The following is a 16,106-nucleotide window of genomic DNA, read 5'->3' on the forward strand; positions in this document are numbered from 1 at the left end:
GTATTAAGGTACAAAATATTTATACATCTGCACTAAAGTACACGGATATTTTGGCAAAATCAGGGTATACCAGAACTAAACTCATTTCATTAGTTTTTTTTATTTTTTTATTAAAGAAACCATTTCTTGAAATAACATTGCTATATCCCACCTACTTTAGTTCTCCATAATAACCACTCTACAGTTAACACACATTATAGCAAATAAATAACATCCCAATCGTTTTTTTCATAATTGAGACATTTATTGAACTTTGATTGGAGTGAGAGACACACAGAAATTAAGTTATTCTCACTTGAACTTCACAATAGCTTTGAACATTCAATATCCATAATGGCTAGCGGTCCACTTCTCCAAACACTATGTCCTGAGTACCTGTGAACACATGGGAATCAAATTTAGCATAATGAAATAACTCAATACACAAAAAGTAACTTTTTTTGATGTAAAACTACTGAACCATTCCTGGATCACTCATCAACCGTCTTAGCTGAAGGAAGTTATAACAAAATAAATAAATTAAAAAAAAATCTGAAAGCAGCTATTCTTAGATATAATTGTTTTAACCCATTCCTAGATTAGATACTCTGCTCCTGCTTTTTTTTTTTTTAAGAAGTGATTTAGTAAAATAACTGGAAAACCTGATGATAGGGTTTTAAAGGTCCCTTTGACAGCAATGGCCTTATTAGGGTTACAGAATGAATAGGTAAAATGAAGACATTAATGAAAATAGACTGTACATTATGAGGGTAAAATTTCAAATGACTTTCTTTTTAGGGCTGCCTTTACTTGTGTGTTTATCAAAACAAAAAAATGCACAGAAATAGCGATCATATTAATCCACATGAAAACTGACAGATTTAAAACTATTTTAAAAAACATTATTGGAAAAGCTGCTTTTTAAATTTTCCTGTATATTTTGAAAAATGTAGTTAAAGTTACGATAAAACATACTAACCATCAGATTTAACAGATACATAAAGTATAATTCACATTTTCTCTATTAATTTATAGCTATTGTATTTGCGGGGCCAGACAGGATTCTTAAACACGCCCACTCTTTTAGTTACCAAAACAACACTCCTTGGTGTTCATAGAGTGAAGGAATGAGGGGAGGCAGAAAGGTCCAGAGCACACAACGCTTGACTTGCCAATGCCAATGCAACGATCCTTGCTATCCATAGCATGGACCACTGGAGATACATAAATGGTGCCCCTTAACTTTCTGAAACAGCACCCATCTATGTCACCTAATGAACTGACCAGCTCTGCTGATGGGGTTCAGGAGGAAAGAAAAATAAACTGAACAAAAAAATGGCACTGAGAGAAAAAAACAAAACAAAAAAAAAAACCTAAAATGGGTGTTATCTGTTCAGGAGTTCAGTAGCAACAGGTAGCTGAACCTTAATGATTAATTGGTACATTTTAATGAGTGCTACAAAAGAGACAGCTACATGGTTCCACATGTTTGAGAAGTGCTTCTGTCTGCTATTGATAAATCAAGATAAGCTTGATAAGTCTAGATAGGCATTTGTGTCTACCATGTGTTAAACACTAAGAATTTTGAGGTCCACGTGACTGTATCCAACCTCCCTGGATAGGCCACAAGTGGCAATTGACCCTAGAATGGGCAGATGTATAATGTGAACACCAGACAAAAAGCCAAGTACAAGGTCCAAAAAAATACAAACTGAACTCCATGGTCAAAGTTCATCATTGTCTGGTCACACCTACGTAAGACGAACCAGTAGGTCTCCACTAAAAAACAAAAATACCAGAATGGAATTTGCTAAAATGCATACCGACGAGTCACAATGCTTCTGAGAGAATGTCCTAGCAAGTCACATTAGCTCTGTGTCCACAGACAAATAAGTGAAGCTTTCAAAGAAAATTACATCATACCTATTGTGAAACATGAAGGAGGCTGAGTTATGTTTTGAGGCTGCTTTGCTGTGTCTGACATGGGGTGCCTTAAGACATTCTGAGGTGAAACGTACCTCCAAGTATGAAAGATAGGTCTCAGTCGCAGATAATTGATCCTCCAATAGGACAATGACCCAAAACACACAAAAGTGGCTTAGAACAAAACATTGCACTATTCTGAAGTGGCCTTCTATGAACTTTCATTTGAATCTTATTGAACATCTGTGGAATAAAACAAACTGTATGTAACTTTAGGGAAGGCACCCTTCAAACCTGACACAGCTGGACTAAACTATCTGTCGACAGGTGCAGAAGTCTCATTGAAAGCTACAGGAATCACTTGTTTGCAGTGATTGCCACTTAAGGTTGTCCAACAAAATATTAGGTTAAGGGTCTCATCATTTCTGTCCATGCCATTTTCATTTGTGTTATTATTTGAAATATTCTGTTGAATCCAAATTCTTCAGTAAAGTCAGATTTTTGTTAAACAAAATTAACAATGATAAGGGCCAATTATTTCTGCTAGTTTTAAGTTATTTCACAGACAATTTGGGTTCTTCTTTTTTTGTGGAGGGTACCAAAAAATTTCTCCACGTTTACATTTTCTAATGTTCTAAATTTATATTAGAAAACAGAACAGTCTGGATGAGAAGAGACAATTAATTCAGCACAACAAAGCTTGCCAGTTGTATTCAATCAATTCTTCAAGACTAGCTTTGAAGGTTCCTGAAGTCCTACCATCTTATGTCTACCACACTACTTGGCAACTTATTTCATGTATCTATGGTTCTCTGTGTTAACAAAAATTTTCAAATTGTCTGTGTGAAATTTTACCCTTAAATTTCCAAATGTGACCGTGTTCTTGTTGAACTCATTTTAAAGTAACAGCCTTGATCTACTGTAATAACTCCCCCTTCATAATTTTAACCACTTCAGCCATTTCACCACTTAGTCTCCTTTTGCTTAAAAAGGAAAGGTTTAGCTCCTTTAATCTTTTATTATAAACTAGCCAACACGCGGCGTAGCATATGCTACATAATTATGTATTGATGGGTGAACACTTCCTGAAAGACAGTTGTCCAAATGGGGTGGGTTTGAGGATATGACTGTAATTGAATGAAAAGATGGAACTCTGGAGAGAGCAACATACAATTGTCCGTGACTGAAAACTGGGTTTGGTAGATACAGGCATATCGTTTTGAAAGTGTGTCCCTGTGCCTTATTAATGGTCACTGCAAAGGCCACTCTAACAGGAAATTGTCTGTGTGTAAACGTAAAAGGCAAATTTGAATCTGATGGGGTCGGGGACTCTCTCTTTCTTTCTCTCTCGTGTGTGTGTGTGTGTGTCTGTCTCTCTCTCGCACACGCGCGCTCCTGTGTGCTGTAAGTGAATGAAAATATGGAACTCTGGAGAGAGCAACATACAATTGTCCGTGACTGAAAACTGGTTTTGGCAGATACAGGCATATCTTTTTGAAAGTTTGTCCCTGTGCCTTATTAATTGTCATTGCAAAGGCCAATCTAACAGGAAATTGTCTCCGTGTAATAGTAAAAGGCAAATTTGAATCTGATGGGGTCAGGGAAATCTGGGGAATAAGGACAGTTTGTGAGGTAGCAGCTGTGATTGTTTTACACTCTAGTACATTGCGGTGAATGCTGAGAACAGTCCGTCTAGTGCCTTTACAGAGACTTCTTGCTGGTATGAGGTTTCTGAGAAGCATGACGACTGAACCAGTTTTAAGTTTGACTTTATGCGGAGATATGCCAGTGGGAGTAATGGCTGCCCGGTGGGTCATGGGAATAACGCCGCCGGATCGCCAGTCGGCATCGTATATGGTCGGAACTACGACGGTATGTGATCTTCTTCGAACCTCCGACTTTCGTTCTTGATTAATGAAAACATTCCTGGCAAATGCTTTCGCTCTCGCGCGAATTGTTGGCTCTGTAGTGCGTGTGCTATGGTCGGCTGCTTAGTGAATTGTTGGTGGGCGGGGCTCGGTCTTGCGTGCGTCTTGCTTGCCATGGACTTAGTGAATTATATATACATATATATACAGTAATCCCTCGCTATATCGCGCTTCGCCTTTCGCGGCTTCACTCCATCGCGGATTTTATATGTAAGCATATTTAAATATATATCGCGGATTTTTCGCTGCTTCGCGGGTTTCTGCGGACAATGGGTCTTTTAATTTCTGGTACATGCTTCCTCAGTTGGTTTGCCCAGTTGATTTCATACAAGGGACGCTATTAGCAGATGGCTGAGAAGCTAGATTGCTTACTTTTCTCTCTCTCTCTCTTGTGCAGACTTTCTCTGATCCTAACGTATGGGGATTGAGCAGGGGGGCTGTTCGCACACCTAGACGATACGGACGCTCGTCTAAAAATGCTGAAAGATTATCTTCACGTTGCTATCTTTTGTGCAGCTGCTTCCTGAAACGACATGCTGCACGGTGCTTCGCATACTTAAAAGCTCGAAGGGCACGTATTGATTTTTGATTGAAAAACAAACTCTGTCTCTCTCTCTCCCTGCTCCTGATGGAGGGGGTGTGAGCTGCCGCCTTCAACAGCTTTGCTCCTGACACACACTCCTTTGAAGAGGAAGATATGTTTGCATTCTTTTAATTGTGAGACAGAACTGTCATCTCTGTCTTGTCATGGAGCACAGTTTAAACTTTTGAAAAAGAGACAAATGTTTGTTTGCAGTGTTTGAATAACGTTCCTGTCTCTCTACAACCTCCTGTGTTTCTGCGCAAATCTGTGACCCAAGCATGACAATATAAAAATAACCATATAAACATATGGTTTCTACTTCGCGGATTTTCTTATTTCGCGGGTGGCTCTGGAACGCAACCCCCGCGATGGAGGAGGGATTACTGTATATATATATATATATATATATATATATATATATATATATATAGATTATCCAACACAGTCATCTTTCACCTAATCTGCAATGTTCCTAAGTCTTTTAACTTCCCTAATATCCTTTTAATAGATGCCCTCATGATCTCGTGTGCTTACAATTCACACTGGAGTTATTAGTCTTATATGACTTTTAGTGCCGTCTTTTTCCTTTGCAGCATTATTTTTTTTTTAATTTCCTACTATTTCTACATTTTTTGGATGAACCTGTCCTGCATTATATGCAAAATGTTTTTAAACCTGCTTCACTATTCCAAAACTGTCTCCATACTTTTTTTTTTTTTTTTTTAATTTTATTAATTTTAATCATTCCATACAGATAGATCAGTTTTTACAAAAAATACGATTGACAACAGATCGACCCCCACCCCTGAGAAAGAGAGCATGGCCAATGGGGTAAACCATAAAGCTTTTAAACATACCTAAATTGATTAGTATAATAGGGCTATAGAGATGAATGGAGAAGAGAAAAAAAAATGCGGAGAGAATTGCTTCCTCAGAGCTTTATTAAGAGCTTATTCTAAAATATTATTGATTAGATCCTGCCAGGTTTTGAAAAAGTTCTGTACAGATCCTCTGAGAATTTGATTTTTTCCAATTTCAAATAATATAAAACATCAGTTTCCCACTGACTTAGAGGAGAATTAGGATTCTTCCAGTTTAGCAAAATAAGTCTGCGTGCCAATAGTGTAGTGAATGCAATCACAGTTTGTTTGTCCTTCTCCACTTTAAACCCATCTGGAAGAACACCAAACACAGCTGTTAATGGATTAGGAGGGATTGTGACACGAAGGCTGTCTGAGAGGCACTTAAAAATTTTGGTCCAAAATTATGTTAATTTGGTGCAGGCCCAAAACATGTGACCCAGTGAGGCTGGGACTTGATTGCAGCGTTCACAGGTTGGATCTTGCCCTGGAAACATTTTGGACAGTGAATTCTCTGTACTGCTATTTTCCACTCCTTTTCTGATATATTGATTAAGGGATCTTTTTCCCATTGTCCTCTTGGATCTTTGAAAGGGAGTAACTGTAAAATAATTTTATATGTTGCAGAGATGGTGTTTAAGTCCTTCAAATTGAGCAATATTTTTTCCAGCATGGAGGAGGGGTGCAAGATGAGGAAAATCGGGCAGGTTCTGTTTAACAAAGTTCCTAATTTGAAGATAGTGAAAGAAATGTGTAGCTGGAAAGTTAAATTTGGAATGTAATTGGTCATAGGATGCAAACATGTTGTCTATATAAAGATCTCTAAGTAATTTAATCCCAAATCTTTTCCAGATATTAAAAACTGCATATGTTTGAGAAGGTTCTCTTGCAGGGGTGCCACAGATAAAAAATTCTCCATCTTAAAATGCTTTCTACATCGGTTCCATGTCCTGAGTGAGTGAAGCACAATTGGGTTATTAGTATATTGGCAATAGCTTGCATTTATTGTGGCACAAAGCAGGGAATATAAAGAAGTACTGCAGGATTTTACTTCTATTGCGGACCAAGCCTCTGTATGTTCATCTATTTGTGTTCAGGTTTTTATAGCTTGTATGTTTGCTGCCCAGTAATAAAACTGAAAGTTGAGTAGAGCCATGCCACCTTCTTTGTAGGGTTGTTCTTTGGATATGTGGATGTTTTGAGTTCCAAATAAATTAGGCTATTGTTGAATCTAATTGCTTAAAAAATGATTTATTGATGTATATTGGAATGTTTTGAAATAAAAAAAGCTTAGGAAGAATATTCATCTTAATAACGTTTATTCTTCCAGCTACAGTGAGATGAAAGGTTGACCATCTATGCAAGTCTTGCTTAATTTTTTTTCATACAGACGGCAAAATTTTGCCGATAAAGAGCTTTGTGTTTACTTGTGATATTTACCCCTTAGGTATTTAAACTGATCTGCAATGATAAAAGGTAGGGTGTCCAATCTAATATTATATGCTTGAGAATTCACTGGAAAGAGTACACTTTTATTCAGATTAATTCTGAGACCAGAGATCTTTTGAAATTCTGTAAGTGCTGTCAAGACTGCAGGCCCAGAATTTTGTGGGTCTGATATATATAGTACCATATCATCTGCATATAGAGAAATTTTCTGTTCCAGTCCTTCTCTGATAGTCCCCTTTATCTGATAAGCATTTCGACAGTGAACCGCCAGTGGTTCAATGGCAATTGCAAATAGCAGTGGTGACAAGGGGCATCCTTGTCTGGTACCACGTTCTAGTTTAAAGTAGTCTAAACAAATGTTTTTAATACAAACTGAAGCTTCTGGACTGGTATAGAGTACAGTAATCCCTCCTCGATCGTGGGGGTTGCGTTCCAGACCCCCCCACGAAAGGTGAAAATCCGCGAAGTAGAAACCATATGTTTATATTCTAAAATTTATATTTTTTATTTCTTACTATATTGAGGAATTGTTCTGTTCTGTGAACTGCATTGTATTGTATTGACCCCCTTCTTTTGACACCCACTGCACGCCCAGCCTACCTGGAAAGGGGTCTCTCTTTAAACTGCCTTTCCCAAGGTTTCTTCTATTTTTCCCTACAAGGTTTTTTTGGGAGTTTTTCCTTGTCTTCTTAGAGAGTCAAGGCTGGGGGGCTGTCAAGAGGCAGGGCCTGTTAAAGCCCATTGCGGCACTTCCTGTGTGATTTTGGGCTATACAAAAATAAACTATTGTATTGTATTGTATATTGTCATGCTTGGGTCACAGATTTGCACAGAAACACAGGAAGTTGTAGAGAGACAGGAACTTTATTCAAACACTGCAAACAAACATTTGTCTCTTTTTCAAAAGTTTAAACTGTGCTCCATGACAAGACAGAGATGACAGTTCCGTCTCACAATTAAAAGAATGCAAACATATCTTCCTCTTCAAAGGAGTGCGCATCAGGAGCAGAGAATGTCAGAGAGAGAGAGAGAGAAAAGCAAACAAATCAATAGGGCTGTTTGGCTTTTAAGTATGCGAAGCACCGCGGAACAAAGCAGTTGCAATGAAGGCAGCAGCTCACACCCCCTCCATCAGGAGCAGAGAATGTCAGAGAGAGAGAGAGAGAGACAGAGAAAAGCAAACAAGCAAAAATCAATATGTGCCCTTCGAGCTTTTAAGTATGCGAAGCACCGCGCAGCATGTCACTTCACGAAGCAGCTGCACAGAAGGGAGCAACGTGAAGGTAATCTTTCAGCATTTTTAGACGAGCGTCAGTATCGTCTAGGTGTGCGAACAGCCCCCCTGCTCACACCCCCTCCGTCAGGAGCAGAGAATGTCAGAGCAAGAGCGAGAGAGAGAAAAGTAAGTTGGGTAGCTTCTCAGCCATCTGCCAATAGCGTCCCTTGTATGAAATCAACTGGGCAAACCAACTGAGGAAGCATGTACCAGAAATTAAAAGACCCATTGTCCGCAGAAATCCGCAAACCAGCAAAAAATCCGTGATATATATTTAAATATGCTTACATATAAAATCCGCGATAGAGTGAAGCCGCGAAAGTCGAAGCGCGATATAGCGAGGGATTACTGTAGTTTGATCCATGCACAAATGTTCGAACCAAACCCAAATTTCTCTAATATAGTGAAAAGGTATTTCCATTCAATCATGTCAAATGCTTTTTCTGCATGCAATTATAATAATATTTCTGGGGTGTTTGACTTTGCTGGTGAGTATATTACATTAAACAGGCGTTGAAGATTGGAAGACAAGTGTCGACCCTTGATAAATCCAGTTTGATCTTGTGATATTACCGAGGACAGCACTTTCTCCATCCTTCTAGCTATGATTTTTGAGAGTATCTTAACATCATTACTCCGAAGTGAAATTGGTCTGTATGATGCACATTGTAATAAGTCCTTCTTTTGTTTAGGAAAGATGGTAATGATTGCTTGGCGAAAAGTTTATGATTGTCTCTAGCTTCTGTAAATGTTGCTAATAGGAGGGGAGCTAGCCGAGTGGAGAATTTCTTATAAAATTCTGCAGGGTAGCCATTAGGGCCTGCTGCTTTCCCGCCTTGAAGTGACTTTATAGCATCTAGTAATTCTGATAGCACCAGAGGTTTATCCAGTTCCTCCGCACTAAAAGTATTTGTGGTATCTGTAATGTATCTAGAAATGCATTAGATTGTGTGTTGTCTTCTTTAAACTCAGTAGAATATAAGTGATTTATAGTAGTCACTAAATGTGTGCATTATATTTTTATGGTCAATGATTTCATCTCCATTTGTGTTGGTGATTACTGGGATTGCATTGCGAACTTCTTGTCTCCATACTTAAACCCTTATCCCGGTTTATCCTTTTTAAACTTTGTCACAATTGTGCAAAAATTGCCCTACTAAAGATAGGCTTAACAGTTTTGGTCTTTGCATTTACATTCTTTCAAAATACTGAGAATTGTATTATATTATACCAGTAACGGCATACTGCACGATAAGGTGCAGTGAATACACTTGACTTGAGCATTCATATAGTTTTCATACTCTTTCTCTATACCTTTAGCATTTGTTTGCTCAGAGGTTGATGCACATGCTGCTTCCTGAGCAGCTCTTCTTTTCTCCACCCTAGTGTCGTCTTCCCATCTTTCGTATGAACCTTTTTGCATTAAAACTGACTAAATCAGTGTTTGTGTTGCAATTACTTAGTAAGTTTTCCTTAATATTTCACTTAATCTGCCTCAAGGATGATTTAAGATATGAAGAGGTAGGGGAAGTGATGGCGAAGGTGATAGGGAATGAGAACGGCGCCCATATGCATGTGCCACATGGCAGCCCTGCTGGCCACTGCCAACAGTTGTTTCTACAATAAAATAAAAAGAGGAATAACGTTGGAGGTTAATCATCACCCCGAAAGCAGATAGCAGATGTCATGTAGTATGAGCATGAGCTCAAGTGCGTGCAGAAGGAACTCTGAATCCAGCTCAGGGCGGCGAAAGAGCTGTACAGGAGAAAACTGGAACAAAAAGATTGCAGAATAACAGCATGAAGGAAGTGTGGGATGGGATGAAGATCATCACTGGCTGCCGCTCGAAGCGGGGTGCCTCCATCGAGAGAGACAGGGAAAAAGCAAACCTGACGAACAACTTTTTTAGCAGGTTTGACCACCCTAACCCACTCTCACCTCAGAGTAATGCATCCTCCACCCATCCTTCTGCTGATACCAGCATAGGAGAGAGTTTTCCCCCACCCACAATTACAGCAGCCCAGATAAGTAGACAGCTGAGGAAACTCCGTGCCAGCAAAGCAGTGGGTCCAGATGGAGTATCGCCACGACTGTTGAAGGCCTGTGCGTTGGAGCTGGGGAGTCCTCTACAGCGCATCTTCAACTTGAGCCTGGAACAGGGGAGAGTCCCGAGGCTTTGGAAAACATCTTGCATCACCCCAGTCTCAAAGGTATCACGTCCTAGTGAGCTGAATGACTTCAGGCCTGTCGCCCTGATGTCACATGTGATGAAGACCATGGAGCGGCTGCTGCTTCACCACCTGAGGCCACAGGTTCGCCACACCCTCAACCCTCTGCAGTTCGCATATCAGGAGAAGGAGGGAGCGGAGGATGCCATCTACATGCTACACCGATCCCTCTCCCACTTGGACAGAGGCAGTGGTGCAGTAAGAATTATGTTTCTGGACTTCTCTAGCACCATCAACACCATCCAACCTCTGCTCCTTAGGGACAAGCTGACAGATATGGGAGTAGATTCATACCTGGTGGCATGGAAAGTGAACTATCTTACAGACAGACCTCAGTATGTGCGTCTCGGGAACTGCAGGTATGACATTGTGGTCAGCAGCACAGGAGCGCCATTGGAGACTGTACTTTCTCCAGTTCTGTTCAGCCTATATACATCGGACTTCCAATACAACTCCTGCCACGAGCAAAAGTTTGCTGACAACACTGCTATCGTGAGCTGCATCAGGACTGGGCAGGAGGAGGAGTATAGGAACCTAATCAAGGGCTTTAGTAAATGGTGCGACTCAAACCACCTACAACTGAACACCAGCAAAACCAAAGAGCTGGTGGTGGATTTTAGGAGGCCCAGGCCCCTCACAGACCCTGTGATCATCAGAGGTGGCTGTGTGCAGAGTGTACAGACCTACAGTGGGTACGGAAAGTATTCAGACCCCCTTCAATTTTTCACTCTTTGTCATATTGCAGCCATTTGCTAAAATCATTTAAATTAATTTTTTCCCCCATTAATGTACACACAGCACCCCATATTGACAGACAAAAAAAAGAATTTTTGAAATTGTTGCAGATTTATTAAAAAAGAAAAACTGAACTATCACATGGTCCTAAGTATTCAGACCCTTTGCTCAGTATTTAGTAGAAGCACCCTTTTGAGCTAATACAGCCATGAGTCTTCTTGGGAAAGATGCAACAAATTTTTCACACCTGGATTTGGGGATCCTCTGCCATTCCTCCTTGCAGATCCTCTCCAGTTCTGTCAGGTTGGATGGTAAACGTTGCTGGACAGCCATTTTTAGGTCTCTCCAGAGATGCTCAATTGGGTTTAAGTCAGGGCTCTGGCTGGGCCATTCAAGAACAGTCACAGAGTTGTTGTGAAGCCACACCTTCGTTATTTTAGCTGTGTGCTTAGGGTCATTGTATTGTTGGAAGGTAAACCTTCGGCCCAGTCTGAGGTCCTTAGCACTCTGGAGAAGGTTTTTGTCCAGGATATCCCTTTACTTGGCCGCATTCATCTTGCCCTCGATTGCAACCAGTCGTCCTGTCCCTGCAGCTGAAAAACACCCCCACAGAATGATGCTGCCACCACCATGCTTCACTGTGATGACTGTATTGGACAAGTGATGAGCAGTGCCTGGTTGTCTCCACACATACCGCTTAGAATTAAGGCCAAAAAGTTCTATCTTGGTCTCATCAGACCAGAGAATCTTATTTCTCCTTCAGGTGTCTTTTAGCAAACTCCATGCGGACTGTCATGTGTCTTGCACTGAGGAGAGGCTTCCGACAGGCCACTCTGCCATAAAGCCCTGACTGGTGGAGGGCTGCAGTGATGGTTGACTTTCTACAACTTTCTCCCATCTCCTGACTGCATCTCTGGAGCTCAGCCAAAGTGATCTTTGGGTTCTTCTTTACCTCTCTCACCAAGGCTCTTCTCCCCCGGTAGCTCAGCTTGTCCGGAAGGCCAGCTCTAGGAAGGGTTCTGGTCGTCCCAAACGTCTTCCATTTAAGGATTATGGAGGCCGCTGTGCTCTTGGGAACCTTAAGTGCAGCAGAAATTTTTTTGTAACCTTGGCCAGATCTGTGCCTTGCCACAATTCTGTCTCTGAGCTCTTCAGGCAGTTCCTTTGACCTCATGATTCTCATTTGCTCTGACATGCATTGTGAGCTGTAAGGTCTTATATAGACAGGTGTGTGGCTTTCCTAATCAAGTCCAATCAGTATAATCAAACACAGCTGGACTCAAATGAAGGTGATCTCAAGGATGATCAGAAGAAATGGAAAGCACCTGAGTTAAATATATGAGTGTCACAGCAAAGGGTCTGAATACTTAGGACCATGTGATATTTCAGTTTTTCTTTTTTAATAAATCTGCAACAATTTCAAAAATTCTTTTTTTTGTCTGTCAATATGGGGTGCTGTGTGTACATTAATGAGGGAAAAAATTAATTTAAATGATTTTAGCAAATGGCTGCAATATGACAAAGAGTGAAAAATTGAAGGGGGTCTGAATACTTTCCGTACCCACTGTATAAATACCTGGGAGTGCAGTTGGATGATGAACTGGACTGGACTGCCAATACCGATGCTCTGTGCAAGAGAGGACAGAGCTGACTATACTTTCTTAGAAGGCTGGCGTCTTTCAACATCTGCAATAAGATTCTGCAGATGTTCTATCAGACGGTTGTGACGAGCGTCCTCTTCTACGTGGTGGTGTGCTGGGGAGGCAGCATAAAGAAGAGGGACGCCTCACGCCTGGACAAACTGGTGAGGAAGGCAGGCTCTATTGTAGGCACGGAGCTGGACAGTTTGACATCTGTGGCGGAGAGGTGGGTGCTGAGCAGGCTCCTGTCAATCATGGAGAATCCACTGCATCCACTGAGCAGTATCATCTCCAGACAGAGGGGCAGCTTCAGCAACAGACTGCGGTCACTGTCCTGCTCCACTGACGACTGAGGAGATTACCCCCCACCCCAATGGAATTGAAAAGTCGCATAGTGTGGGGGAGGAACAAACGGTAACATTATACAAAGTTATTGACTGTTATACCTGCATTCTCCACCTTGCACTTTGTTTTTATCTCTCTTTAATTAATATTGTTTTTATCAGTATGCTGCTGCTGGAGTATGTGAATTCCCCCTTGGGGATTAATAAAGTATCTATCTATCTATCTATCTATCTATCTATCTATCTATCTATCTATCTATCTATCTATCTATCTATCTATCTATCTATCTATCTATCTATCTATGTAGTATATGTGTACCAAATTTCAGGTCAATAGTTCAAACAGTTTGCAAGCTACAAGTGATTTAAAATCCTGGATAGACAAACTGACAGCCATGGTAGGGTATTATATAAGAAGATATATTTATATATAATATATATATTGGTCACTTGACCCTAGAGGTTCAATCACCTCTACACCCTGAGTTCTATCCTGATTATTAGCAAATGCTAAATCTCGACAGGCTTCACCCAATGCTGGGGCATTAACATACTGTTTTAAAAAGTAGTCACTGATGATATCTTAAAACTCCTGTTCTTGTACTCCACCATTTGCAAAGTTAGCCCAGTTAATATTTGGGTAATTAAAGTCTGACATGATTATATCACCTCCGTACAAGCTTGCTTTTTTAACACTAGAATTACCAGAACCTATAAAAAACACATAAATCCGGCCCACCTTAAATCCCCTTTGCACCTCTCCGTCAGTGTCATTAGTCTTGGAAATGTGTTGTTAAGCCCAAGCAGCCTGCTATACCTATCACTCCCACCGCCGCAGAATAGGTTAGAAGATCTCCCAGTTCCAGCCTTGCTTATCTGGGAGTGAGCTACCTAGAGTTGTAAGGAAAAATAATTTCATGTGTGTTTTGTGTCTACAATAATCTATGTAAACACATTGTTAAAACAGAAACATTTTTCATGTTTTAGTAATAAATGACAAAATGTAGACATGAACTATATAATGTGTGAAGGCTGATGGCCAAATATCAAATAAACAGTTTCATAAACGGTACAAGTACAATACGATAGCTTCCGTTGTGCAGCAGTAACAACTGCTGAAACATAATCCAGAGATCGTGAGTTCAAAACCAGCTCCCTTTCTAAATTCTAAAAGTTATAATTTTTTTCAGTTTTATTCTCTCTGTCACATTCACACTCTCCCTCCCCGATTTGATTCTAACTAACAGCACCAGTATAAATTCACACCCGATCTGACACTGTTCATTTTCAAATAATATTGCATTCGTGTGATGATGTTTTCTGATTGGTACTATTCAGGTCATACAATGATTTCTTCAAAATGTCACATTTGTCTTTGGTTTTTTTCCCGGTGCTACATTGACATGCATCAGAAGGCGTGAGCTTATTCAGTGTGAGCAGGAACATGTAGGTGGCGATCAACGCACAAGTACGGCGCAAGGCATGCACAGGGTCCACTGAGAAAAGAAGAACATTCATGGCTCACCTTGCAGAGGAATTTCGCTGTCGCTTCTTACAATAAAAAACGATGGATAAAGCAAAAGTGGATGCAATCTTCTGTTCCAAGACCGCTGCTTCCCCCAGCCCCTTCAGTGTAACAGGAACAACAGCATAGAGAGAAGTGTGTGCATTGAAACAGGTACACATATCATAAATGCAGGAAGGACGATCCTGGTGTGTGAGAACTGTTAACATTTTGAATCTGATGATTGTATATAGCGTGGAACTGATCTCTCTTTACTATTCTTTCCTCTGCATTTCCTGGAGTACAAAAGAAACACCACCATGCACCAAAATGTGGAGACTGGGCAAAATTGAAGAAGGAAAAAAAAAAAAAAAAAAAAAAACGTGGTCACGGATTACAACAGCAATAAAGCATGTGAATGAATATGAATAATGTTGCATCAGTGCAACAATGTTTTCCCAAAACGTACTATACAGGTCATAAAATGACATTCCAAATATCATATATACAGTGGAACCTCGGTTCACGACCATAATTCGTTCCAAAACTACTCCTTCTATATTTAAATGTTGGGTTAGAATTTACATTACTATGCATTTTTATTTCTACACTGTTGTTTGTTCTTCCACATACAGTGGAACCTCAGGTCACGACCATAATTCGTACCAAAACTCTGATTGTAAACTGATTTGGTCATGAACCGAAGCAATTTCCCCCCATAGGATTGTTTTAAGCACAAATATAGTTAATTAAACCATAGAATGCACAGCGTAATAGTAAACTAAATGTAAAAACATTGAATAACACTGAGAAAACCTTGAACAACAGAGAAAACTAACACTGCAATAGTTCGCGCTATAGCGCTACCAACCACTGGCTAAAAAAACTTTTTTTTTTTTTTTTTTTTTTTAAATGAGTTTTTAAAAAGATGAACATTTGAAAAAATCTGAAATTTAATAAACCACCAAGAAAAGTAACACTGCAACAATGCATGCTACGAACCGATCGCTGTAAACAGAAGTGAAAACAAAATCAAGCCCAGTGCATTCTTTAACTGTCTTCCTACCTTATGCGTCCAGCTCTCTCTCTCTCTCTCGCTGCCTGTGTGTGCATGCGTGCGTCTCCCTCTCTCGCGCTGCCTGTGTGTGTCGCGCTCTCTCGCTCAATGCACAGTGAGAGACTGAACATGTACAAACCGAAAGGGAAACTGGCTTGTTCATATACCGAGTGTGTGGTTGTGAACCGAGGCAAAAGTTTGGCAAACTTTTTGGTCGTAAACCGATTTGTACGTGTACCGAGATGTTCGTGAACCGAGGTTCCACTGTACCAATGTCTCTGTTTTTTGTCAGTGTGGCTTTGACTTCATGGACCATAAGATGTATACTAATTTGGCATGAGTAGGAACACTCAATAAAACTGAATAAAAAAAAAAATTCAAGTGACGGTGAGATACGAAGAAAGCAGATTCACCAGCATTTGTGTGTCAGCTTTTATCCCTCAAGATCAGAGAATTTCCAGTTCCATTGTCTCAAAACACTACTCACATCTACAGTTATTCCCAGTTTTAGATAAACAGTAACCGCATCAGATCTGGGGCGGGTGTTTTATCGTGATCATGACAAGAGAAATAAAAAAAAAAAGGCTAACTTTTACAAGT

At 40.2% G+C, this 16,106-nt stretch overlaps 1 protein-coding gene across 1 annotated transcript in view; it reads right to left on the minus strand.

The window, feature by feature from the left end:
* Positions 1–222: 222 nt before the first annotated feature.
* Positions 223–16,106, minus strand: part of LOC114643477 (NADH dehydrogenase [ubiquinone] iron-sulfur protein 2, mitochondrial) — a 42,286-nt gene continuing 26,402 nt past the window's right edge. Inside the window, exon 7 of the mRNA XM_028792052.2 lies at positions 223–375. Coding sequence (XP_028647885.1) covers positions 338–375 — 38 coding nt within the window. The 3' untranslated portion in view covers positions 223–337. The remainder of the gene's footprint in view (positions 376–16,106) is intronic.

This window comes from Erpetoichthys calabaricus, unplaced genomic scaffold, assembly GCF_900747795.2.
Source record: "Erpetoichthys calabaricus unplaced genomic scaffold, fErpCal1.3, whole genome shotgun sequence".
NCBI classification, from domain to species: Eukaryota; Metazoa; Chordata; class Cladistia; order Polypteriformes; family Polypteridae; genus Erpetoichthys; species Erpetoichthys calabaricus.